The sequence below is a fragment of the Leguminivora glycinivorella genome, chromosome 24, assembly GCF_023078275.1.
Source record: "Leguminivora glycinivorella isolate SPB_JAAS2020 chromosome 24, LegGlyc_1.1, whole genome shotgun sequence".
Taxonomy (NCBI): domain Eukaryota; kingdom Metazoa; phylum Arthropoda; class Insecta; order Lepidoptera; family Tortricidae; genus Leguminivora; species Leguminivora glycinivorella.
Genome location: NC_062994.1, coordinates 6,768,733 through 6,795,497, shown reverse-complemented (window position 1 = coordinate 6,795,497; position 26,765 = coordinate 6,768,733). Strand labels below are relative to the sequence as shown.

Below are 26,765 nucleotides of genomic sequence, written 5' to 3'. Positions count from 1 at the left end.
GATATCGATGTTAGGCGTACCGTGCGGCTTCCAAATCGGAGTTTAGTCTGTTTAGAGAAATATTGTGGAAGAAATATCATGTAGTGCGGGGCGGAAACGGCGAATTAGTATGAATGTATAGTCCCTGCTGGCAGAAAGCATGAAACTTGGCAATCTTGGCATGTATATAGCTTATAGGTTTATAAGAAAAAACAGAAGTAGAAACACGCCGAGGTGTCAATGTTTCCCCTCTTTCCCCCCCACTTTTGTATCCCTGATTTCAGTTTTTTTATATTTCTATGAAAACCGTGAAAGCTACCATCACGATGTCTAGGAGAAGTATATTCTTCATAAAATTCTCTACAATATTGCCTTTGGAAGGCTAGAACTTTCAATTTTCAAACTATGCTCATTTTCCGCTAACAATATTTCTGTTTTACCTGTGGCGATGTTGCTTGGCTCTTTTTACGTCCCCGAAAATCTCTCCACATAACAAATTTCAGCGAAATCGTTGGAGCTGTTTCCGAATAATCGCCATGATATATAGGTATACAATATAATTGCTCCTTTAAAGATATTATTAGATTATTGAACTGTAACTCCTTGTAATATGACACACGGTAAAAATCCATCTCGGACTTTTTACAATGTTTGGTAGATCTGTTATCTAAATATTAGGTTTGAACTTAATAATTTTATAGGTTTACGTGATGTTACACATACATTAGATGTTATCTTGGTTATTATATGGTCAGTTTATTGTAGCGAGCGAGACTAATTTAGTACCTATATTTAGTAGTGTTTGTCTTTGACTAACTTATTTTTAAGTTACACTTTGTAGATTCTTAGATCTGTATTAAATATTGTTTTTTTCTAACAAATTGATATGTCTGAATGAAAGACAGAGACAAATTGTATAACGCTTGTTAGATTTCACAGAAGTTTTAGAAAACCGGAATTCTGATCACCTTGATCAAGATATATGGTCAAGGCACAGATGTCATATATACCATAGATCAAGCAAACGTATCTACTTAGCGTGTCAAATGAACTCAGTGAAATCCACTGAGTTGTCCGTCTTTACTCGCAGCTTGCAGCTTTCGGGCGTCAATTTTTGTAAGTTGAAGTCAACCAAAACATAAAAAATGCCTCGTTACGTGATATTCAATTGCAACAACACAAAAATTATGAACAATCAAGAGCCTGGGACATATTTAAAATTACAGGCAAGAATCAACTTCAGTACAAAATTTGACACGCTCGGCCCCTATACAAATATATGAATTTGTTTCTTCTATCTAAATTAAGTTCTGTGGGTCAAGGTGATTGCAATTCATATGTGTTACACTTAGATGCTGAAAAACATTGGAACACGCTCTAGACTATAGCTCTAATAACAGTAATAATAATAACCTATACCACAAAATTTAAATTTTGAAAAAACCCCCGAACACGACATAGTAGACCGATTTTCATGAACACTCCCGACTGACGCAGCTTTCAAAGAAAAAAAAATTCTAAATCTAAATCGGTTCATCCGTTCGTGAGCTACGGTGCCACAGACAGACACCCACACAGACAGACAGACAGACACGTCAAACTTATAAGACGCCGTCGTTTTTGCGTCGGGGATTAAAAATAAGATCATAATATCAATATTTTTACAACTTTCGTTCTGTGTAACACAGTATTATATCATCGTATATTGTTTTCGGGCGGGGAAGCACGCTAGCGCGATAAAGGCTATCACGTCAGGCCGTCCTTTTTGCACTATTAGTAAGTGCGATAGGGACGCACCGATACGATAAAATTTATCCCACTAGTGTGCTACGCCCGCAGGTGTAAATAATAGTACATTACGATACAAGTGCGTAAAATTAAAACACGACCGAAGGGAGTGTTTTAAATCGACACGAGTTACGAATTTCCTTTTCGCACGTGTATCTTATTGTGTGTAACTTAAAAAACAACATCTGTACTGAAAAGAACTTTTCAGTACAGATGGTGTTTTTTTTACGCACTAGTTCGAGAAGTGGTTCATTATATGCCAGGTCGAAACTTCGGAGGCTCATCTGTACTGAAAAACGTCGTACGATACACGTGCGAAAAGGAAATTCGTAACTCGTGTCGATTTAAAACACTCCCTTCGGTCGTGTTTTAATTTATCGCCACTCGTTTCGAACTTCCTTTTTACGCACTTGTATCGTAATGTACTATATCGATCCACGTAAAATTCCTATTACTTATATGTTCTTCGTCCGCAGCCATTTGTTTGATAATCGTGCCTTGTTTACATGCAAAATATTGCATAATTTTCACACATTATCCCCTAATTAAAGACCACACTAATAAGCTATAATTATATTTGCTTGATACAAAGAGCCTGATATACAATTGTATATAATTATCGTATATACGGAAGGTTTTTTCAGAGTAATAGTAAGCAGCTGTGAAAAAGGCATTCCATCTTTTAATAGATGAGTTAATAATAAAGACCAGTGACTATCGATAATTAGTTATTTGTTATACAAGGGGGCAAAGTTGTATTTTAACGCCGAGTGTGGAATTGAAAAACGAGCAAGTGAAAGGATTATATAGTTGAACCACGAGCGAAGCGAGTGGTTCGAGAATAGAATCCTGAACTTGCGAGTTTTTTAACACACGAGAAGGGGGACTTTTCTCTGCAGCCGACTGTACCTGAGCAACATTTGTCTTGTTATTATTTGTAATTTGTATCTCTAGAAGTAAGGCTTTAGAAAAAAACTCTAGTTCAGCCAAATATGAACAATCGCCGGCAATAACATAGCACAAAAAGATGGCTCCATCGTAGGCCACGTCTTTGCCTTCGGCTAGTCTGTGCTGTGGCCAAGAGTAAGCCCATTTATAATTGGCCCATTAATAAATAAATGGCTGCATAAATATCTGACAAGCGCTTATGGCTCTAGAAATAAGATTGTGTTATAATATTTTGCGGCCTTCTTTTTTTGTGAGATGTTATTGCCGGTGACTGAACTCTCGCCAAAGTAGCGCAAAAAATGATGTATGGAGATTAACAGTATATTTTATTAACTGGTCTCTGGTTGTAATTATGACGACGCGTGTCCAGTGACAATTAAAATAGCGTGAGCAGTAGTTTTAAGTTTTTCTAGGAATATGTATTTTTGTTCGGCGATGGATAGGCCTTTTTACGCTTTGTATTCTTGTTTTATAGTTAAAAATTGAATTACCTAATTATGTACGTTTTTACTGTCCGTTATGTGCTTGGTTTAGAAGATTGACTATATGTACGCAAGTTATTTTATTCTCATCATATAGGGAAGAAGAATATTTAATCAATTGAACAGAGTCGTGTTCAGATATTTTCGAGCACTTCGCATGCTGACCTAATTTTTTTGCTTAAGATTGTGTACATACCATGGAATCAAAAACTGATTACTATTTATGCCCTACAACTTATTCACAAAACTGAAATTTGTTTCATACTTAATGATAATGGTATACACCTACAGCAAAAACTACGAGCTAAGCAAAAAAGTTTTAAAAAATCAAAAATTATAACAAAAAATGCAAAACAAACAAAAATAAGCGCTAAGAAATAAAAATAAAAAAGCAAAAAGTTATGATTCCGGCCAGGATCGAACTGGCGGCCTTCTGCGTGTAAAGCAGATGTGATAACCACTACACCACGGAACCAGTTGACGAGCCGGGTGAAATTAGCGTTCAGTTGCCGTCGAAACGTACAATTAATGACGTGTAATAGCGGTATGAAAGTTATTTAGGTACAGTATTGTGCAAGGACTGCAAGGTATTGTTATTTGGTAATGTACTGAGACTAGTACAGTTGATATCGACTGAAGAAAAAATAGCCAATAGAATTTGAAACGGAAAGTGTAGAATGTTTAGATTATAATATATGTACTACCTTTTGCCCAAGGCTTCGCTCGCGTTAAAGTTGAAAATTGTGGAGTGTTCCATACAAATTTTCACCCTACATTTTAGGTGAGTGGGGGAGGGGGAGAAAGAGACAAAATGAAGCCTAAGTCACTCTCCATCCCTTCAACTATCTTCATTTAAAAAATCACGTCAATTCGTCGCTCCGTTTTGCCGTGAAAGAGGGACATAAAATCACACACACTTTCCCATTTATAATATTAAGTATGGACTATTAGGTAATAACCTACGACAAATATAGTATTTTATGCAACAGGCGTTTAAAGGAGGTCAAAAAAGACGAGTGGCGTGGGTAACAATTTGAGGCGAAGCCGAAAATTGTTATTGAGACGCCACGAGTATTTTTTGACTCAGTTAAACACCGTTGCATACAATACTTTTTCTACGACCATGCACTTAGTTTTTAATAGTTTTCTTGAATAACTTTCGTGAAATTCACACTGCTTCCTGTATTTTGACGCAAAGGTTTGCACTGTCAGCTCGGCTGCCCAAAGCCTTTCCGCGTACTCGCGCAGTGTCGTTATAAGGCGTTGCCATGGTTACAGAGCCAAACAATGCGTTTTCGGTTTTTTCGATACGGCGCGCATGCGGGAAAAGCCGGCGGAAGCTGGCTTTGGGGAATAGACCTTTATGTAGGGTTTTAAAGATCTATGCACGACCCTATAAATGACGAATAACAGTTCGGGAGTGGAAAAAATGGTTATTGCTAATAGCATTCATTGACTTCTAGCTTAGCAATTCATGTAAATTAACCCCCTTATTCATAAACGTACCGTACTCTAAAGTTATCAAGCCAATAAATTGCGTTTGTCCCTTTCCGACGTATTGGTGTGATAAAAAGGGACAAAAAACTTTATCGGCTTGAACTTTAGTGAAAGTTTATGTATAAGGGGGTAAGTATCTAGGTTCTGAACGGCTTTCCTTATGAGTACTGTAAAAGCTAGTCAATCTTAGGCTAGGTCTTACATGATTAATGACATTATTATTACGTATCTCAATAATTAGGCGTCTAAAAAAGGTGTGAAGTCGTTCGCGAGTTTCTTTCGCGTAATCGACAGTCATTAGAGTCGAGAAAGTGATAGCGCTTTTTGTATCGGTCACAGATCACTTACCAATAATACGCGTAATGGGAGTTTCAATACATCCGCAAATTAAGGGGCTCCACGGCGCACGGGCACGGTTTTTACTGATTTTTGACCAGTTTTGAGTTGAAACTCCTAAATTTGTACTACAGATAGAATTATAAGATTAACGGCTATCGGTTCTTCAATCTTTTATCTCTATTCGTAAGAGCCATATTTAAAAAAAAAACATTTTTTTTATGATTTTTTTAAACATGGTCTAAAAATACTTTTATAGAAATTTGATTTTAGTGAAGGGTGCTACGTACATAAAATCGACATGTTTGGATTTACCTTTGACTTTTCTAAAAACTCAAGAGAGATTTTAAACTAATTAAAACAAAAGTTATGACCAAAAAAACAGTTTTTGTTTTTGACCCTAAAATTCTTCAACTTTGATGCCAAATATCACAGAAACAATGAGCTGTGAAGTAATTATGAGATACTATTTTGAGACGATGCTGTTAATATGATAGGCTTTAGAAACTATCATAATATCGGTGGATTCAAATCGAAGGTCACTGGCGCAGGGAACGCCCTTAAAACGACTAGTTATATACTTTATATCAACACATTAATGCAAACAAACATATCTGAACACGATTTGTTTATTATGGGTCATAACAATTCGGAATAATCGGAATCATTACACATTATATAAAATAAAATAGCCTTTTCTTGCTTTACCAATTTATATAGTTTTTTTTTTCTTTTTAATATCTTGCAAGAACCCCGTCTTCGCAGGTGAAGGCCTCCTCTAGAGTTTTCCAAATAACATAGTCAATAATAAAGTCAATAATAGCCCCGATGCAAAAGAGTTCGTCTAGTAATACAGAAATATTTTGTTTATTCTAATAACGTTTACACATGTAGGTATAGCACGTCACAGTAATGAGGATCGTAAAAGTACTATAATATAGTTTAATTAGATTGTAAAATAAAATTGCATGTGACATAAATTGTAGAAAAAAATTACTATAAAAAAATGTTCTCTTAATCACATTCTCCTCTCCTATAGCAGTTCTGCATGCATAGGCTTGAAGATTTATTTTTAGTTTATTAGCAGAACTTAGTTACTTCCTTTGGGCCCCGTTACATCTGGCATGCAGTGTAATACCCATCCATAAAAGGTAAAATAAAAAATCGTCATTTTTTTCCTTTCAGTATCATATTGTATGTTATATTAATAAATAATAATAATAATGATATTTCTTGTATTTAGATTTAGTTAATGTACAATACTGCCATAAAAAATAAACTAGATTAGTATTAGCATTAAACATTAATGATTTTTGAACTAAGACATTATAATTGTACAAACTGGAGAACCCCAAAAAATGGTCTGACTAGACGAAAACATATGCATCGGGGCTAGTAATACAATGAATAAGAATTATTACCTAAGACCTATTTAGTAAAAATAAATAATCATAAATGTAACAAAATTATAAATAAATAGGTAAGTAATAAGTATGAGTATGAAAGACAAGTGATCTTTGTCATAAGATCATCCATGGATGACTAGGCGGAGATCTGAGATAACCATTTGTGTGAGGCACATTAATGGCAGAGTTTGGAATGGCCATTATTGCATTTAATGTTAAAACACACTCTGTAGGAACACAGATAAAGTCACGCCTGTATTCCCATAAGGGATAGACAGAGCAGAAAATGCTAAGCTTCAGTACCACCCTTAGAAATCAAAGGGTTAAAAGAAAACGAAATCTACTGCTAATTGTAGCTCATCGCCCACATGTGAATTGAACCGATATACCCACAGATGTCATATAAACCATAGATCAAGCAAACGTATCTACTTAGCGTGTCAAATGAACTCAGTGAAATCCACTGAGTTGTGTCTTTAATCGCAGCTTGCAGCTTTCGGGCGTCAATTTTTGTAAGTTGAAGTCAACAAAAACATTAAGAATGCCTCGTTACATGATATTTAATTGCTACAACATAAAATTTATCAACACTCAAGGGCCTGAGACATATTTAAAATCACAGGCAAATAACAACTTCAGTACAAAATCTGACACGCTCGGCCGCCATACAAATAAATGAACTCGTTTCTTCTATCTAAATCTAATTCTGTGGATATACCACAGTTGACTTCTACAACACATGAGTGGTGAAATTGTTAACCCGTCAACTCAAATATAATTTTCCCCTCACTAGTTCGGAAACACGTGTTTTATCCATTAATCCCAACGGGTAATAAAAAAACCGGCCAAGTGCGAGTCGGACTCGCGCACCGAGGGTTCCGTACAAACCTGCAAGGTTTACAAAGTTCGTTCATTACGACAATCGAGTCATAACTATGGTATTTTTATTGCAAAAAAATGGGTAGTAAGGTTAAAATTATTTAAAAAAAATATATTATGTGATGTAACTAAAAATTTATGGTTTTCGTAATTTTTCCTTTATCTATGCTATAAGACGTTGCTTCGTACCAAATTTCAAGATTCTGAGTTCACGGGAAGCACCCTGTAGGTTTTGATTCCCTTGCAAGTGTCGAAAATTTGCGGCATAAACGGCTGTATCTTTTGATTGCGTTGGCTTAGAAGTTTGATTTTTTCACAGCTTCAAGGGACAGTAGACCTGAGTAATTGATATAAATTTCAGCTTCATACCTCCACGCGTTCCTGAGAAAAAGGGTCTTGACAGACGGACGGACGGACGGACAGACGGACAACAAAGTGATCCTATAAGGGTTCCGTTTTTTCCTTTTAATAATATTGGATAAAGTAGTTTGACCTTGAATATAGTCAAATTTTCTACTTTTTTGATAAAAGTGGGTGAATCTAGTGATGTAGATGATTTACCACCTGTGGAACTAATAGAAGCAGTGATAAACGCGTTTTTTCGTTGTAATTTCCTCGCTATAGTGAGAGGTAAATGTATTTTATTTCTCATGTGTTGAAAAGCTCGCCAAGTACAAGATTCTATTCTCAATGCTCGTTTTCAATTCAACACTCGGCATTAAAATACAACTTTGCACCATTGTATAACAAATAACTATTAATTAACATAGTATGCTGTATAAGGTTTGTGTTTTGGGTACTAATTGGCCATTCTTACAATTATACCACAATACATGTATACTTAAATAAATGGCCTTGAACCCAGGACCTCCAGCATCATAGGCAGGCTAGGTTTGTTAATACCTACTATCTAGAACAGGGGTTCTCAAACTGTGGGGCGCGCCCCCCAAAGCGCAGGACCGTGGGACAAGTGGACACCTAATAGTTCAGTAACGTGTGATCTGTCCACTTGTCCTGGGGAATGGGGCGCGTGTACATTTCCTTTTAGGCAACAGGGAGGCCTGTTTAAATAAGGTTTGGGAACCCCTCATCTGCTGTTGTACTATTGTACCTTTACAACCTGAGGAAGAGCAGTGGCTCCCAACACAGGCAATATTGTTTACTGGGAGCCATCATCCCTGTATATCATGAAATTGGTGTTTTTGATAAATAAACTATTTTGTATTTACGAAAGCGACTGCCATCTGACCTTTCAACCCGAAGGGTAAACTAAACCTTATTGGAATTAGTCCGGTTTCCTCACGTTGTTTTCCTTCACCGAAAAGCGACTGGCAAATATCAAATGACATTTCGCACATAAATTCCGAAAAACTCATTGGTGCGAGCCGGGGTTCGAACCCGCGACCTCCAGAACGAAAGTCGCACGTACTTACCGCTAGGCTACGAGCGCATATACTAGTGGCTACGCCAAATCTTGGGATTAGTTGTCAAAGCGGACCCCAGGCTCCCATGATAACTCCAATGCCGGGATAACGCAAGGAGGATGAAACTATTTTGTATTTGTACCTAGAACCTACATGAGCTTACATCACAGCATCTAAGCAGAATGTCACTAGACTGGCTTCTTAAGTAATACTAGAAAAGTTACATCATAAGGTAACTTCTATTATTGCTGTTACTCCATATGTTTAGAGGCAAACGGGCAAAGTGTGACTAAACTAAAGCCTGGCTTCAGAGAAGATCAATATTAAGATGCGAAGATTAACTAAAGGTGCTCAAAGGTTACGGGTTTGCCAGACGATATTGATTTAAGTCATAAGTCATTTATTTGCGAAAGATAGGGTATACATAGGTGTTAGTTTACAATAAAGTGAGCCAATCTACCTTCATTTATATGGTTTGTCATTCATATGGTTGTAAAACTTTTTGTGAGGTCAGTATTGGCTGGTCAATATTGTCATTCGACTAATAATTTGTGGGTTTTAATGAAGGAAACTGACCTATAGCAGACTGTAATAGAGCTATATTTTTTTTAATAGAGTCTGTATGCAGTATAATATATGGGTTTCCTTACCTTCTCTTTGTAACATAAACTCTTGTTGATTGAAAATTCAAGTACTGTTTGTGCCTGCCGAATCAATTTTGTATGGAGGCTGGGGGCTACAAAAATGTTATGCTAAATGCTACAAAATTGCTATATATGAAATATGAGCTCTAAATTTGCAACTTAGCTCAGAGGATAAAATGGAGATAACCGGTCAAGTGATGAAGATGAGTGTTTGACAGTGAAGGCCACCAAAAAACAGGGCCCCTAGGTTCCAGATCCAGAAAGACAGGACACTCATTTGCATGGTGGCAAAAATATATTATAATTTGTTCAAATGATGCAATACATGGCATAATATATTAATATTCATTTAGGTATTTATTTGTGAGATATTTGTTCAGTAATGTAATACTTTTTTTATTTCTTGTAAATGGTTGTGAAATAAACAATATAATAATAGTAATTCTAGTCATATAGGAAAGTTATTAATTTAAAGCATGGTGATAAAAGGTTATTTATTTATTTATTTTATTTATTTAAGCTTTATTATTCTACATAGAAGATTTTCTTTTCGTTTATTTGGTTTTTATTATTGATTTTCTTCTGTAGACCCCTTCTGGGTAAAAGCCTCCTCCAGCTGTTTCCATTTTACTTTATCTTTTGCCATGTTTTGCCATTCCTTGCCTGCAGTAGTAAGTTACAACACTTATAATGCAATACACCAGTCTTATCTTTTAATAATAAAGTACATATAATTAGATTTATATCGCAATTTCGTCACTGAGTGATAAGATATGTTATTGATAACTATATCAAAACAGCTTGCACTATCTGCAGTTTGTATATGAAATTGTACCTAAGATAAACTTATTTGAAATTAAATGTCTGCAAGAAATACTACAAACTTTTATTTAAAGAAAATAGAAGAATCTGATAACAATGAGTTTTTCGGAATTTACATATATCATGTAATATTTAACACTAGCTTTTCAGTGAAGGAAGATTGTGAGGAAATCTGCATACATCTGCGAAAGAATTCAAAGGTGTATGTGAAGCCCCCAATTCGCATCGGGCTAGCACAGGGAATATAGCCGGAGCCCTCTCATGCATTTCGGAACACTGATCCAATCACTCCTAACCAAATGTGCCAGTGTGATGAACAGAATTTATTTTTTATTAAAAGTGTGAATGTAATTATTATGACATCCTCATTTTACATGACCAAGACTTTAACAGAATCAGCCACTGCGAATTATAGGATCAACACATTTGAATACAATAGATACAGAATGTGACACAAGGTCATGCTTATAAATTATAAATAAGGACTAATTAGGTAAAAAGGTCAACGCATATATACGGCATTATGACCGGCCGACAATGATATCAGCGGCAATTTAATAATTTAATGACTCATTGGCCGTATAAATTGATGTACAGTGGCCCGTATGATTCCCTTTCCAACGAAAATGAACTAAAAGTTGTCCTTTAGTTATAATAGAAAGTTTGGAAAGTTAACAAAGACATTAATAAGGTGTAAACAACGCGTGACGGCACAATAATTGATACAGTGCTAATTTTCATAAGGAATGCAGTGAAAATTACCTTGTCCAAACATTTCAACTCCTCAGTCGGGTAAACTGTTTTCTCACACCTCGCGCAAGTTTTATTCATTTTGAATGTATTTTACACACAAACACACACCACTTTCAAGTTATCACTAGTATTAACAGAGCAACACAAGTTTTACACGTTTCACGAAGTTTTGAATTCACTTTGTATCATAAAACACTCACGAGCACGAAATATCGTAGCATCCCCGAGCGCGCATGACAAAAAATGATAAATGGCGGCGGTTGGTGTTGCCCACGTGAGAAATTAAATTTCTACTAAAGTATAAAAATAACAAAATCTACCAAACATTCAGGGCTCTACAAACCTGAGAATAAATTAATATATATTTGATATATATCTAATGTACCTTTGATAAATTTCAGCTTATAGCTTAAAATAAACCCCACGGGTAAAGCCTGACCAGAAATATATGACTACATGCCATGTTGCGGAATTTCATTTTAATTTACGCGAAATTTATCAAATTAGGATATGTTTTTGAGCGCCGCTCTAACAGACTATCGCACGTCACCAAGGTCATGCTAAGGTTGAGTGAGTCAAGGCCACCTATGAGTGGGCAAATGAAAAATCTCTTTCTCGCTCTTACTTATGACCTTGGTGTGATATGATGTCTGTTACGGCTTGTTAGGATTTTGCTCCCGTGGATGCATCAGCTGTGGAATGACCTAATCAGGGTTTTCAGAGTATAAAGTAGGTATGTAGTTCTAAGATTGCTGCGCCCTTGCAGGCTCATATTACCCCCACGTGTAACATGTTTGTAATATGTTTGCAATAAATGCTTTGATTCTTTGTTTGAAAAAAATTAGTGTAAGTACCTATAGATTTACAAAGGTTCTGTAACGTGCATTTGGTACTGTAGAATTTGTGGTCAATTGTTTGCCATTTGTTGTAACGCCTGTAGACACCTTACAGTAACTTTGTATATTAAATAATATCAGAAAGTTGAAAATAAAAGTAATGTATTCAAATACTAAAGTAAAAAAAAACAAAATATTTCACGAACACACACATTTCTCCTTCTGTAATACCGCCAATGCCTCATTAAATAATTGCTTAGACGTTTGAATCATTTCAGTTAAATTATTGCAATCCTCTTGTTTTTCTTCTTCAATCATTTTTAACTTGTCTTCCATAATCTTTAATTTTTCATCTGCAAGTTCTAATTTATATTTCAGTTCGTCTTTATCAAGAAGTTCGTATTCTTCATTTGTGGCAGTAGTTGTTTCAAAAATAGTACTTTCACTAATTTTGTCTGTTGTAGATAAAGTTATAGATGGTTTCTTAGACACAGAAGGCTGAGTGCCTAGTGCCACCGAATCAGACGCTGGTTCAGTTTTTAAAGAAATCTTCGATACACGAGAGCCTTTCCTCGTGTCTCTATAACCTTTTATTTCTATCTCCATCATATTGATTCTTTTTTCCAACTTTCGTTTTTTCACTTTCAGTTTCCTGTGATCTGTTTCAAGTTCATCCCATTTACGCCTCTCCTCTGATAATCTTTCATTCAGAGTTTTCACTAATTCTGACAGCTTTTTGATTTCATTATCAGTTGCTGTTTTCATAGGTGTGAAAAATACACTTTGGAGAGAACACTCTTCGTAACGCAGGAGTTGAACTCGCAGTTCTTCAATTTTTGAAGCTTTCTCTGTCGATTGTTTTCTAAGAGCATCTATTTTGGCTTCCGTGTTTTTCATTAGTTTTTTATATTCTTCGATGTCACCATTCATTTTGTTTAGTTTTGTAGTATTTTCTTTTAATATTTCCTGGTAGTAAAGCTCGAGATTCTTAATTTGATTCTGAAAATATTTGTATGCAATTGATTTCATAAGTTAGTATGATTGCTAGTAATGATAAAATAGCATAGTTTACGTACGGTCGAAGAAATTGATTCTTTAGCAGTTAACGGTTCACTTTACTGCAGGTATGTCACCCAAATGTACTTGAACCGCAAATTGCTAAAGAATCAGTTTCCTCGACCGAATATATGATTTATAAATAGATTATACTTATATTAAAATTACTTTAAGAGCAACAACCAATATTCTTTATAAAATGTCTCGTCTAAACTCACTCTCTGTTCGTTAATAAGCAAATCGTCATGATTGCTCTTTTCAATAAACGTCTGCATCTTCTGCCGCATAGCTGTGGAGTCACATTCCAAGTTTCGGACTCTGCACCGCGCTCCATCCAATTTCTTTTTCATGTCTTGGTTTTCTTCTTTAAGGCTCTCGAGATCTTTCATAGCTTGATCGACCTCTTTCTTTCGTTTCATCTCTATTTCTCGTATGACCTGAAAATAACCAAAGTCACATTACTGTTGCCAGTTCTGAAAGACATGAATTGGCCACAAATTTTCCATATTGTTTAATGCTGGAAATACCAAAGCTGTTTTCATAGAAATATGGTAAAACGGAAACGCACATTGCTCTGATCCCTTTTACGTGCTTCAATTAGGTCCTTATGTTTCCCATTCAATTTTTCTTCTAATTCAGTAATTCGTTGTTGCAACAGGAGAATCTGTTGTGCTCTTCCCTTCCATCCCGCCATGTCATTCTGTAGCTCTTTAATACTCGTGAACTTATCTCCCAACTCCTAGAAGTTCAAAATGTACTAAAGAAATGATGTAATGTAATGTATGTGCGTTAATATACAGGGTCAAGCAAATCTTGTTAGTAATTAAAGCCGCGAAATTCAAAATTTCTAATGCTTTAAATGCCGAAATTAACTTGACAGTCTATATTTTTAAACCACAATTTAGTTTAATTGATATACATACATACATAGGTACATACGATCACGCCTGTATCCCATAAAGGGGTAGGCAGAGCACATGAAACTACTTAAGCTTCAGTGCCACTCTTGGCATATAAGGGGTTGAAAGAAAACGAAACTGTGACATTGCAGTGACAGGTTGCCAGCCTCTCGCCTACGCCACAATTTAACCCTTAAATGCATGACCTTGACAAAGATTTATTCAAATTTGAATTTTGACATGCCGTCAATAGCATCACTATGCATTTAAGGGTTAACCCATGTCCCATAGTCGCCTTCTACGACACCCACGGGAAGAAAGGGGGTGGTGAAATTCTTAACCCGTCACCACACAGGCGTCCGTCATTTATTTGATATAAATGATACGAATACCTGCTGCAGTATCTTTGTGGCGAGCAATATTTCATTTTTCAATTCAAGATTTCTGTTCTTGCTTTCGTATAGCTTTTTGTTGACAACCGCCAGTTTATTATTTAAATCTTTCAACTCATCAGGATTAATATCTATGGGTTCATCTTTGCACGTACAAGTGTTAAGTTTTTCGTTTTCTTTGCTGAGTATATCCAATTGTAGTATTTTTCTTTCTAAAGCAGAGTTTTTTGTTTTATACCTACGGAAATAAAAGAGCCTGATTAGTACAGATGGCGTAGGAGCAACAGAGTTTAAGGAAGACTAGACTAGTAAATGATAACCCTTCCAGTTCAGCTACAAGATGACGGTTCTGTTTGCACAAATCGGCTATTTTAGCGCTGATTATGCCGGCCGACTTAGACGAGATGGCGGGCCCAGTGCCAGATATGATGTCCCGGATTCGCTGATTGAGATCCACAACAGTTTTATTGAGCTCTTTGATTTCGGTATCTTTTGAAAATACCAGCTTTCGAAGCTCGTTATTCTCACATGTCATTACCTGTAGCAAAGATATACAAAATTACATATGCTGAGGAAGTGGCAGTCCGAGGATGTGTTGTCTACCTAAACTACCTTAATCATTTAATTTTATTGATTAGACAAACCTTTAGCTGTTCAATAAGATGGGCATTTAACTCTGGCGGATACAATACATCATCAGGATCTGGATTATCTAACGCAGCCAACATTTTAAGCTTCATCTCATCAGTTTCGTCTATTTTACCGGCTAACTCAGCCAATTTGTCGCTTCTGGCGTTTGTCTTGGCGCCTGTTAGTTGTGCTTGCGAAATAGGTTTTCCCTTATTCATTTTGTGGACTTCGGATAAATATTTTCTATCTATCTATAATCAGTAAATAACAAATAATTCGTCAACATTGAGTGACTTCCTTGAACTCCTTGAAGGCATCAAATATGACAGGTTTCTAATTTTAAATTTGTGTCGCCTAACTTCAAACTTGGATAAATCTATTCTGCTTTAAGGTTGATTATATAAAAAATATAATATTGATCTGAAAGATAATCATAACAGAATGGATTTACCCAAGTTTGAAGTTAAGCGACACATTTCTACCAAAGACCAGTGAATCACTACGTTTTTAGGGTTCCGTAGTCAACTAGGAACCCTTATAGTTTCGCCATGTCTGTCTGTCCGTACGTCCATCCGTCCGTCCGTCCGTCCGTCCGTCCGTCCGTCCGTCCGCGGATAATCTCAGTAACCATTAGCATTAGAAAGCTGAAATTTGGTACCAATATGTATATCAATCACGCCAACAAAGCGCAAAAATAAAAAATGGAAAAAAATGTTTTATTAGGGTACCCCCCCCCTACAGGTAAAGGGGAGGCTAATATTTTTTTTTACTCCAACCCCAACGTGTGATATATTGTTGGATAGTTATTGAAAAATGAATAAGGGTTTGCTAATATTGTTTTTTGATAATATTAATATTTTCGGAAATAATCGCTTCTAAAGGAAAAAAAGTGCGTCCCCCCCTCTAACTTTTGAACCATATGTTTAAAAAATATGAAAAAAATCACAAAAGTAGAACATTATAAATACTTTCTAGGAAAATTGTTTTGAACTTGATAGGTTCAGTAGTTTTTGAGAAAAATACGGAAAACTACGGAATCCTACACTGAGCGTGGCCCGACACGCTCTTGGCCGGTTTTTTCTACATACAATATGTCACTTCTTTGTTTGTATCTTGCTTGATTTGAGGCAAAGAGTTTGAGGCAAGTTTGAGGCTTAGGTTTGAGGTCACGTTTTATATGGTACATTTTTATCGGAACGCACCCAAATGATGATTTCCCAAGACTGCCAAGTTAAAGAAACGAACTGTCATGCGGCTGCCTGTCAGCTGCTTGCAATCACAAAATTGTTAAACGCAGTTTTTTAATTGAAATTATTAAATTTGTTTCTTCCTGATATCTTGTATTGTGGTTAAATGGATGGCAATTGATTGAGGTGTATGTTATTAGTGTTTTTCGGTGCCTGAATATCGACGGTACGTAAAAATCAAGATAAATCAATACGTCCTTGCGGAGTACTTGTGAGTTATTCTGCTAGATCTCACGTCTTATCGTTTTGTTATACAAACAAAACGTATTCATGGGTAATTAGACTAGTTATTTTCAGGTCGAAGTAAGCTTATTCTATGTATTCAAATATGGTAAATCATATGTATATTATATTTAGTGTTTAGTACTAAGTAGAACTGTAATGAAATTGTTGGAATGTTATGATATTCAAATTAGTCTTGTATGTTAGATGATGATAAGATCTCATTGCCTACAACATGTACATAGTACTAAACAACAGGAATTTACTTTTCATGGGTGCTTTTTCGGAGAAGGACACAACAAATTTAATAAAAATGGGAATTCCATAATATTTTTTACTCAGCTATGGATTATTATTTTAGTGTTTATGCCAAATCATTTCAGTGGACACATTTTGATTCTATTGTCTGGATCTATAATATCTATTATACTAGATATGGTATGGGAATTAATATACTCATTGATATTGGTCTCAAATAAATTTGTCATGTATTAAAAATGTAAATTAAAAGACTATTTAAAATCGTGAATATCTGGCTATAGTCTGCCTTGATTATTTATTGCGTAATATAATGAAATTTTTCAGCATAATCATGCCGGGCACAAACCTCATAGTCCCTGTAGTGCTCTGGGGCAAATACGCCCCGACACACTGCGTCTCAGCTGTCTACCTGTCGAGAGACCAGAAGACCCTGGTTACGGGTTGCTACGATGGCCAGATCTGCATCTGGGCGGTGGACCCGGAGTCGCTGAAGATGACCCCTCGCTGCTTACTCGTGGGGCATACCGCTCCTGTCACTTGTTTGTCTAGAGCTTCTATTATTCAGGTATACATTCAGTTGTTATTTTGAATTCTAATCCACATTTAATCTATTTAAATGTGATATATTATAAATACGTTCAGGTATGAGGTTTTAATTTCATACTCCATGTGAGTGAGTTGAGCAAAATAATATTGTACTTAGTTTTTAATGTTTAGTAATTTAGAAAAGTACTTTGACAGAATTGTCTGCCTTTTGTAAAGAAACTATTGAACTATACTACTCATCATCATTCTCCTTGCGTTATCCCGGCAATTGGCACGGCTCATGAGAGCCTGGGGTCCGCTTGGACAACTAATCCCAAGATTTGGCGTAGGCACTGGTTTTTACGAAAGTGACTGCCATCTGACCTTCCAACCTGAAGGGTAAACTAGACCTTATTGGAATTAGTCCGGTTTCCTCACAATGTTTTTCTTCACTGAAAAGCGACTGGCAAATATCAAATGACATTTCGCACATAAATTCCGAAAAACTCATTGGTGCGAGCCGGGGTTCGAATTTTGAACTTTATTACTGATGTTGCAAATTTTGTTAAACTTGTATTTTCTAAGAAGTACAATATTATACAGTACAAATACTCTTTATTGCACAACGCAATTGAATATAGCAATACATAGGAAAATAGCAACACAAGCAAGCATAAACAGGCAAAGAACAGGACAGAAGTAGTTATATTTTCCAAGTAATAACATAGGGATAAATTGTAAAATCAAAATTTGCTTCTGAAGCGTGTGGTGGTGACGGGTTAAGAATTTCACCACCCCCTTTCTTCCAGTGGGTTTCGTAGAAGGCAACTGTGGGATATGGGTTAAATTGTGGCGTAGGCGAGAGGCTGGCAACCTGTCACTGCAATGTCACAGTTTTGTTTTCTTTCAAGCCAAGATGAAACTTGAGTAGTTTTATGTGCTCTGTCTACCCCTTCATGGGATACAGGCGTGATTGTATATATGTATGTATGTACTTCTGAATCATAATGCATTTTTTTATAAATACAATAAAAAATAAGAAAAGTCTTTTATTTCTAGTTAGACAAGTAAAATATTACAGAAATTAGAAAAATTTATATATATATTTTTTTTTTTTATGGGATAGGAGGCAAACGAGCAGACAGGTCGCCTGATGGTAAGCGATCACCGCCGCCCATGGACACCCGAAACACCAGAGGTGTTGGAGGTGCGTTGCCGGCCTTTAAGATGGGTGTACGCTCTTTTCTTGAAGATTTGAAGGTCGTATCGGTCCGGAAATACCGCAGGCGACAATTCATTCCACAGTTTAGCTGTGCGGGGCAGGAAGTTATATCTAAGTTATATCTTAACTATTAAAAGAATGTCACACCAGAACCCTTTATGAGGTAAAGGCCTCTTCCAGTTGCATCCATTTATTGCGGTCTTGAGCCACCCAGGTCCAGTTGACCCCGGCTATTTTGGTGACGTCATCTCTCCATCGTGCCAGTGGGTGTCTTCTTTTTCTTTTTCCTCCTTTAAATTCAAACATTTTTTATCCTTATTTTGTAGTAATTACCAAGCAAATGTAATATTTTTCAGGATAACAACTTCATTGTGAGCTCATCTGAAGCTGGAGAGATGTGCACTTGGGACCTCGTGGATGGGAAGTGCCGTGAGAGTGTCAAGCTGTCTCAAATCCACACTAACATACAGGTACGTTTTTTTTTAAATTTTAAATGGGCTTACTCTTGACCACAGACTAGCCAAAGGCAAAGACGTGGCCTACGATGGAGTGAGCTCGCCCAGAAGATGCCTGTTCACTCTTGATTTGAAGGTTGCCGGGTTATATGAGCTCGGAAATATAGCTGCCGGCAAGGAATTCCACTCCTTGGCAGTGCGCATAAGAAATGAAGAAGCAAAGCGCTTCGTGCGGATTCGTGGAATATCCACCAAGTAAGGATGGAGACCGGCCATGCGTCTAAGAGTCCGATGGTAGAATGGGGACGGTGGAATAAGGTTCATCTGGGGATTAATTATTTTGGTCTAATTACATCTTGCGACTTCTAAGTTTCCCAATATTCCACCTATAATCCTTCATTCAATCTCTACAGTCCTATGACCTACAGGGTAAAATAAAAAAATACCGTTCAGACTTTGCATAGTGATGAAATAAAACTATGGAAACGGATTAAATCGCGTATAATGAATTTACAATAATTCATCTCGACGTTTGGAACATTTTACAGCATTCATGATCAACGGATGACTGAGGAAAAAATTACAATGTTACTCAAAACTTCATGGTTCGTTAATATTAAATTTCGTGTATGTGGATAGGTTTTGACCCACATAACTTTTATATATATATTTTTGACTTGCACTTTTATACATTCTGTGGATAGGACCGGGATACATGGCGTACTAGAAGAGAGGCCTATGCTCAACAGTGGGCGATAAAGGTCTGACATGATGATGATGATGATGATATTCTGTGCCCACATACACGAAATCACAGAATATATAAAAGTACAAGTACAGAAGGCTCACTCTCAACAACCTGTCAACGGACTGCATGCGACATTGAGTTCTATTGCGCAGCGTGAAGGTTGTCGAACTTTATGGGCTGCGAACTCGCGGCCGTCGAAATGTACCGAAGAAACGCAGAGTGAGCCGCCCCTGACGAAATTTAATGTGAACGAACCATGAGATTTAGATTTAATTTTTTTTGTCTGAAAGCTGAGTTAGTCGGGAGTGTTCTTAGCCATGTTTCATGAAAATCGGTCCACTATGTCGCGGTCGGGGGATTTTTCAAAATTTTAATTTTGTGGTTATTATTTGATTAAAATGCATACGACCTTCATTACTTCAAGAAAAGAGCGTGCACCCATCTAAAAGGCCTGCAACCAAGCGGCAACCCTTCTGGTATTTTGGGTGTCCATGGGCGGTAGTGATCGCTTACCATCGTGCGACCTGTCTGCTCATTTGCCTCCTTATAAAAAAAATCTTATTAAAATACGCTTTAAAAATATTTTTCAGGCTTATCACATGTGCAACAGCGATGACTTACGATTATTCTGCAATGGCTACTACGCTGAGATTCTCATCATGGACCCATTCTCATTGGAGATACTGTTCTCACTCAGCTCTAAGATGAATCCGGACTGGATATCCGCTCTGCATGTATGTTTGTTCAGTTGTTACAGCTACTTAACGCTTACCATCATCAAAGACATATGTAACTCCGTATAGACAGCTAAAAAGAAAACTAACTCCGTAAGAAAAAAACGTACCTCAGAATCGTATAGAAATAGGTACGGTGGCCTAGATGGCGTTACACCTTTGGGGGACGCTCGGCTAGATGGCGCTAATATTAATATTTGACATTTTAACACATATCGAGCTGAGAATATGGGCCAAATTGTCAAAACTGAGGTTTAAAAGTTTTAAGCTTGTGTCGAGAGATGGCAGTTTATGTACTGTGATTACATATTTTAGTTTGACAGTAACTCTCTATAATACTTGATCCTCTTTGCTATCATCAATCGAAATAAAGTGTGTAAGGACTTTCCGCAGGTGGTAAAAATGACTACTAACTAACTCATAAAAACATGTTTTTGAAAATTTCTCACGCCCCGCAAAAGAGGGGCCTGTTGTCCAAAAACCCCATCACCCCGCACGCGGGGCCATGTGACCGAAACTTTGCACGTTGCATGCGGGACCGATCAGCGATTCATGCAGAAATATAAAAAAAACATAAGTCCTAGGGTGACAGCAGATATTTTCTTTTTTTTTATTTGCAATTATATGCCGTGACGCCGAGGTTTTCCTCATAAATCCGGCCTACTACTGGCCTTAGCGTCTATTTCAGACGATTTATGGTGCAATGTCCGAGAGACATCGCTTTTGATGGCTAAAGAGACCCATGCCAGATATTTTGCCACATAGCTGACAAGGGAACCTTGCAACCGATTGCGACGTTTCGCTATGGTGTCTTCTTTCCCCTTTGTCAGCAAGTGCCGCAAACCAGGTCTCATCGACGAACTTGCGACCATCCCCAACGCACTTTCGCCACTCCGTCCGCTTCTCCCAGTTTTGGTAGTTGATCTTAAAGGCTGCCATGAGTGCCATGTCCCTCTTGGCGCAGTCTTTCAGTCATATCCATCATCATGGTCCTTGCGTTATCCCGTCATTTGCCACGGCTCATGGGAATCTGGGGTCCGCTTTGACAACTAATCCCAAGATTTGGCGTAGGCACTAGTTTTTACGAAAGCGACTGCCATGAACCTTCCAACCCGAAGGGTAAACTAGACCTTATTGGAATTAGTTCGGTTTCCTCACGATGTTTTCCTTCACCGAAAGGCGACTGGCAAATATCAAATGACATTTCGCACATACATTCCGAAAAACTCATTGGTGCGAGCCGGGGTTCGAACCCGCGACCTCCGGAACGAAAGTCGCAAGTACTACCGCTAGGCTACCAGCGCTTCTTTCGGTCATATTATAGTAGGTAATAATTAATAATGATCTTTTTTGCTACCTGCAGGTGCTCCGACCATCGTCGAGGAAAGACGACGTGGTATTGGCTATTTCAATTACTGGAACTGTCAAAGTAAGTTTGTGTAATAAGGTATGAAATAAATTATTTGTCAGTTCGGTACAGATGGTCATTTTCACCTGCACTAGTGCGCAAAGTGCATTTCTTGTCGGTCGAAACTTCAGAGGGTCATTTGTACTGAAGTCGTTTATACGATACACGTGCGAAAAGGAAATTCGTGACGCGTGTCGATTTAAAACGGTTCACTATTATCTGGCAGAAACTTTTTACGCATATATTTGATTCGTATAATAGTTCTTAGCAGAAGTCAAGTTAGGCAGAAACACCTTAAGCAGAATATGCTTTGGCACAAATCATTTCGCAGATTTTTGTAATACCGAATAGTCTGTTGTCATAATGTTGATCAGCATAATATTCTTCTAGTCGAACAATACATTTGCAGATAACATTTGTGCATAATACTTAGGCGGCATAAAGTTGTAATTTGCTATTTGATAGCGAGTTGGATGTGTTGGGGATGCAAGATACCTAACACTCCTCCTCGCTTCGCTCGTCGTCGTACCTAATGGTGACTCTGGGGCAGTTTTTCTTTTCTGATAGCGAGTAATAATTCTGCTAATGTAATATTATGCTATAAGATTATTATGGTACATACAATTATGCTAAACCAAAGTCGACCAAAGTAAATGTTCTGTAAAACAATATTCTGCCAAATGTGTCTTATGCGTGGTAGTAATAATGCCAACTAAGTTTTCTGCAAAATTACCATTCGACCGAAAGTGTTTCTGCGAAACATGTTATGCGAAGTGTGTTTCGGACTAAAATTATTCTGCCAGATGAGGGTAACCCATTTAAAACACTTCCTTTGGTCGTGTTTTAATTTATCGCTACTTGTTTTTAACTTCCTGTTTTCCGCACTTGTGCCGTTATGTAATAAATTTTAACCTTAATAATAGTGAGGGCTAATGTATTATTTTATGATATTGTGTATTATTTAATGATATTGAATTTTGAAAAAAAAAACATGTTTTATAACTTTTACGGAGACTAAAAAAATCTCTGTCCTAATAATATAAAAAAAAAACTTCATTTAGCATTATGTAGTACATATATGCTTACAGTTAATGGTAAACTCATAAATATCGTAATTTATAACGGTTACATAAGTTATAATTATACTTTATGGTAACTGGAATGAAACTTTGAGTAAGCGGCATCTGATCCCCGTACTACTAAAAACTGTTTCACGGTGGAACAGGATTCCCCTTGTTGTTTACATTATTCTTTAACTAATGTTAATTAATGTTATAGAATACAAAGTACACTGTGCAATGTCTTCTTCTTCTTCCTCCTACCCTTATCCCACGTTATGTGGGGTCGGTACAACATGTCTTCCTCTTCCATTCTCCCCTATCTTTCGTCATCTCAACACTCACATCTTTCTTTCTCATGTCCTCTTTCACACAATCCATCCATCGTTGTTTGGGTTTACCCTTCCCTCTCCATCCATCAACATTCATCTCCAACATTCTTTTGCCTATATGACACTCATCCCTCCTCATTACATGACCGTACCACGCCAACCTGCCACTCCTTATCTTTTCCGTTATAGGCGCAACTTTCAAACTTCCCCTAATATACTCATTCCTGATCCGATCCATTCTGGTCACTCCACACATCCATCTCAACATTCTCATTTCCGCTACGTGCACTCTCCTTTCATCCTCCACCTTTGTCGCCCAGCATTCAGATCCATACAATACAACTGTGCAATGTGCTAACTGTTTATTTTTTACTTACAGGTGTGGTCCCTTCTAGGCCACGAGAATAAGCAATCCGAGCCAATATACGAAAATGAGTCGAAGCAGATTCGCTGTCTCAATGCGCTGTCGCTAAACTGTTGCGCTTACAATCAGAGAACAGTGCTCATTGTGTGTGCTAAGTACTGCCAAATCTATGATGCTGGTAAGTGTTTATTGTATACTCGCACTTACCCCATTTTAGGGAAGTGGTTTAGAAAGAAACAAAACGTAGCCTATGTCACTCTCCATCCCCTCAACTATCTATCTCCACTTAAAAATCACGTCAGTTCGTCGGTCCATGATGCTAGTAAATGTGTACAGATGACGATAGTTCTGGTTCAGAATTACAGATGGAGCTGCGAGATTAGTTACAAAAAGTTGCTCAAGAACGCGTTGTACTTAGTACATATCTTAGCACTCTTTGATGGTGTGAATGTAGTGACAGGTTTAAAATGAGTCGGAGCAGATTCCCTGCCTGGGGGGGTTACCATGGCGTGCTAAAGCCGTTCAGTTTAGGTTGAGAGAGAGGGACTGAGCTATGTAACTGCTATAGCTGTGTCCCTTTCTCTCAACCTAAACTGAACGTCTTTAGTACGTCATGGTAACCCCCCTGAACACTCAACTGTGGCGCTTGTAATCAGAGAACAGTGTTTATTGTGTGTGCGTACGTACTGCCAGATCTATGATGCCGGTAAGTGTTTATTGTATACTCGCACTAGCTTTTGCCCGCGGCTTCGCTCGCGTTAAATTCGAAAACTGCGGAATGTTCAATACAAACTTCCACCCCCCCTTTTAAGGAAGGGGTTAGAGAGAAACAAAACGTAGCCTATGTCACTCTCCATCTACTCAACTATCTCTACTTAAAAATCACGTCAATTCGTCGCTCCGTAATGCCGTGAAAGACGGACAAACAAACGGACACACACACACTCTCCCATTTATAATATTAGTATGGATATAAGTCGATAGTTCTGGTTCAGAATGACAGATGGCGCTGTAATATTACTGCGCTGAGTTGTACTGGTGTTTCCTAGTAATGACCTAGTACCTCTCAACAACTGCTGCGTCTACCATCAGAGAACAGTACTGCCAAATATACGATGCTGGTAAGTGTATACAGGAATCGATAGTTCTGGTTCAAAATAGTAGATGGTGCTGTAAGAATAGTCAGGTACTAAAAGTGGCACTAGATGGCTCTCTATGTTCTATATTTTATACTATGTACCTTTTTGTACGACACAGGAGACAAATAAACAGGAATCAAGTTATTACCGTTGTCCATACGAACACTAGAAGAATACGTTGTCAAAACAAAACGTTCCTTTTATTGACGACCGGTCTGGCTCAGTCGGTAGTGACCCTGCCTGCTAAGCCGCGGTCCTGGGTTCGAATCCCGGTAAGGGCATTTATTTGTGTGATGAGCACAGATATTTGTTCCTGAGTCATGGATGTTTTCTATGTATATAAGTATGTATTTATCTATTTAAGTATGTATATCGTCGCTTAGCACCCATAGTACAAGCTTTGCTTAGTTTGGGGCTAAGTTGATAAGGTGTCCCCAATATTTATTTATTTATTTATTTCAGGTGATTTCTCCGTCCTCTGCTCAATCCAAGCTCCGACCGGGGAGCGTTGGATGTCCGGGGATTTTCTAGCCCCCGATCGAGTCCTAGTCTGGTCTACGGAGGGCAAGGGGTACCTCTACAGGCTTCCTGCCAAGTATGTGTATAGTATTACTGTAGGATGTTGGGTGCAGTAGATATACCTACAGTGTGTAAGCTTTATACGGGCGATAAATTACACCAGACAGAATTTATTCGTGTTCATCATCCTCCTTGCGTTATCCCGGCATTTGCCACGGCTTATGCCTGGGGTCCGCTTTGACAACTAATCCTAAGATTTGGCGTAGGCATTTACGAAAGCGACTGCCACCTGACCTTCCAACCCGAAGAGTAACTAAGCCTTATTGGAATTAGTCCTGATGTTTGATGTTTTCCTTCACCGAAAAGCGGCTGGCAAATATTAACTGACATTTCGCACATAAGTTTCGAAAAACTCATTGGTACGGTTACGCACTTTAATTGTTGATCCACTTCTAGCTCATTTTATACTGGTCATCTCATAGTTAAGCATATTTAAGCTATAACCCTCCAGTATAAAATGAGATAGAAGTGGATCAACAATTAAAGTCCGTGACTGTACGCGACGGGATTCGAACCTGCGACCTCCGGATTGAAATCGCACGCTCTTACCGCTAGGCCACCAGCGCTTTTCAGTTAGTGATAACTAACTGTCAACGAGCGTTTACCGCGAGTCGAGTCGAGAATTATTACTTCAATTTGTTAGTAAAAGTTAACTCGCGTTTAGGGTTGCAAATAGAAAAAAAATCAAATGTTTTTTTTTCAGAATTATGAAAAAAAACCGAGCACCGTGGTTTTTTCTAAATATGTTTTTTTTTTCAGATGAACAAATAATTCTACAATAACGGTTTTTCGTGAGTTGTAACGTGTTTCAATAACAATAACGTACATTTTAATTCGATTAACATTCAGTATACAAACGTTTATTGGGGAATCCCCGGTGCGGCGTGCAGCGTGGAGAGGTTGCCAACAGTAAATAGTGATAACTACCAACTACAGATTTCGTAAATGCTACTTTTATAGAACCAGAAATTAAAGTTAATGAATAAATTCGTTTAATAGTTAACATTAAGTCTAAAAAACCGTATAAAAGTATTAACTGCTCTGCAAATTTTGAGATTTCGTACATTAGAAAAAAAACATACTCCAGAAAAAAAACTGTTATTTCACGGTTTTTTTTCATGTTTTTTTTTTCAAGCCAGAAAAAAAAAAACCGTTTTTTTGCAACCCTACTCGCGTTACAGGTGCGCTTTATTGTATGACTGTTAGTTTCTGAAAAAAAAAAGTCTTCGAATTACTTGTCTTAAGTTAAGATTCGCCCGTATTAGTTTTACACACTGTAGTATTACTGATTGGAGTGTTGGATATTGGGTATAGTATAGATGGGTCAGTCGACTATTTCTTGTAAAATTGTACACATCTGACCCTTTAGCACAACTTGCCTTGTCGCGCGCGAGTCCATACATCAAGCGCGACTTCAAGTATGGACTGGCGCGCGACAAGGCAAGTTGTGCTAGAGGGGCTGGTAGGCCTCTGCGGCTCAGTTGGTCAGAGCGGCTGGTCCGGTGTTCTAGTGGGTCGCAGGTTCGAGTCCTAGCAGAGAAGTACAATTTTAATAGTTTACCTTGGATTTAAAAAGGACAGAATTATGTCAAGAAATAGTTGATCGACCCACATAAAATAACGTTGTGTACGAGTATGGGAATAAAGGTTGCATTAAGTTTAATGATTCCATTGATGGTTTATCTAAATAAGTACTTTTA

The 26,765-nt window shown here is 37.5% G+C and overlaps 3 protein-coding genes and 1 non-coding gene across 7 annotated transcripts in view; 1 reads left to right on the top strand and 3 right to left on the bottom strand.

Moving 5' to 3' along the window:
* Nucleotides 1-11,184, bottom strand: part of LOC125238793 (LIM and SH3 domain protein F42H10.3) — a 49,683-nt gene extending 38,499 nt beyond the window's left edge. For both annotated transcript variants that reach the window (XM_048146236.1, XM_048146237.1), the window contains exon 1: nt 10,968-11,184. In XM_048146236.1, coding sequence (XP_048002193.1) covers nt 10,968-11,036 — 69 coding nt within the window. In that variant the 5' untranslated portion in view covers nt 11,037-11,184. The remainder of the gene's footprint in view (nt 1-10,967) is intronic.
* On the bottom strand, nt 3,600-3,672 carry Trnav-uac. The gene has a single exon. It is a non-coding gene; the product is annotated as a tRNA-Val (tRNA).
* A 774-nt stretch (nt 11,185-11,958) lies between the features above and the next one.
* LOC125238878 (coiled-coil domain-containing protein 13) lies at nt 11,959-14,997 on the bottom strand. The gene is made up of 6 exons (XM_048146352.1): nt 14,786-14,997; nt 14,462-14,679; nt 14,142-14,379; nt 13,419-13,589; nt 13,069-13,287; nt 11,959-12,793 (listed from the first exon to the last, which is right to left on the bottom strand). Exons 1-6 carry the CDS (start codon nt 14,987-14,989, stop codon nt 11,993-11,995), a joined length of 1,851 nt encoding a protein of 616 aa, XP_048002309.1. The 5' UTR covers nt 14,990-14,997; the 3' UTR covers nt 11,959-11,992.
* Nucleotides 14,998-16,031: 1,034 nt separating this feature from the next.
* Nucleotides 16,032-26,765, top strand: part of LOC125238814 (WD repeat-containing protein 7) — a 191,326-nt gene continuing 180,592 nt past the window's right edge. For all 3 annotated transcript variants that reach the window (XM_048146260.1, XM_048146261.1, XM_048146259.1), the window contains exons 1-7: nt 16,032-16,184; nt 16,826-17,066; nt 18,605-18,718; nt 20,042-20,185; nt 21,549-21,614; nt 23,363-23,525; nt 24,949-25,081. In XM_048146260.1, the coding sequence (XP_048002217.1) occupies nt 16,833-17,066; nt 18,605-18,718; nt 20,042-20,185; nt 21,549-21,614; nt 23,363-23,525; nt 24,949-25,081 (854 nt within the window). In that variant the 5' untranslated portion in view covers nt 16,032-16,184; nt 16,826-16,832. The remainder of the gene's footprint in view (nt 16,185-16,825; nt 17,067-18,604; nt 18,719-20,041; nt 20,186-21,548; nt 21,615-23,362; nt 23,526-24,948; nt 25,082-26,765) is intronic.

What these genes read in the sequence shown, in the direction of transcription:
- LOC125238878 (XM_048146352.1), bottom strand. Translation starts at nt 14,989, where the DNA reads ATGAATAAGGGAAAACCTATTTCGCAAGCACAACTAACAGGCGCCAAG. An exon ending in GTAAAAGGGATCAGAGCAAT is followed by an intron (nt 13,288 to 13,418) that starts GTGCGTTTCCGT and finishes GGTTATTTTCAG; the next exon opens with GTCATACGAGAAATAGAGAT. An exon ending in TGCTTATTAACGAACAGAGA is followed by an intron (nt 12,794 to 13,068) that starts GTGAGTTTAGAC and finishes AAATATTTTCAG; the next exon opens with AATCAAATTAAGAATCTCGA.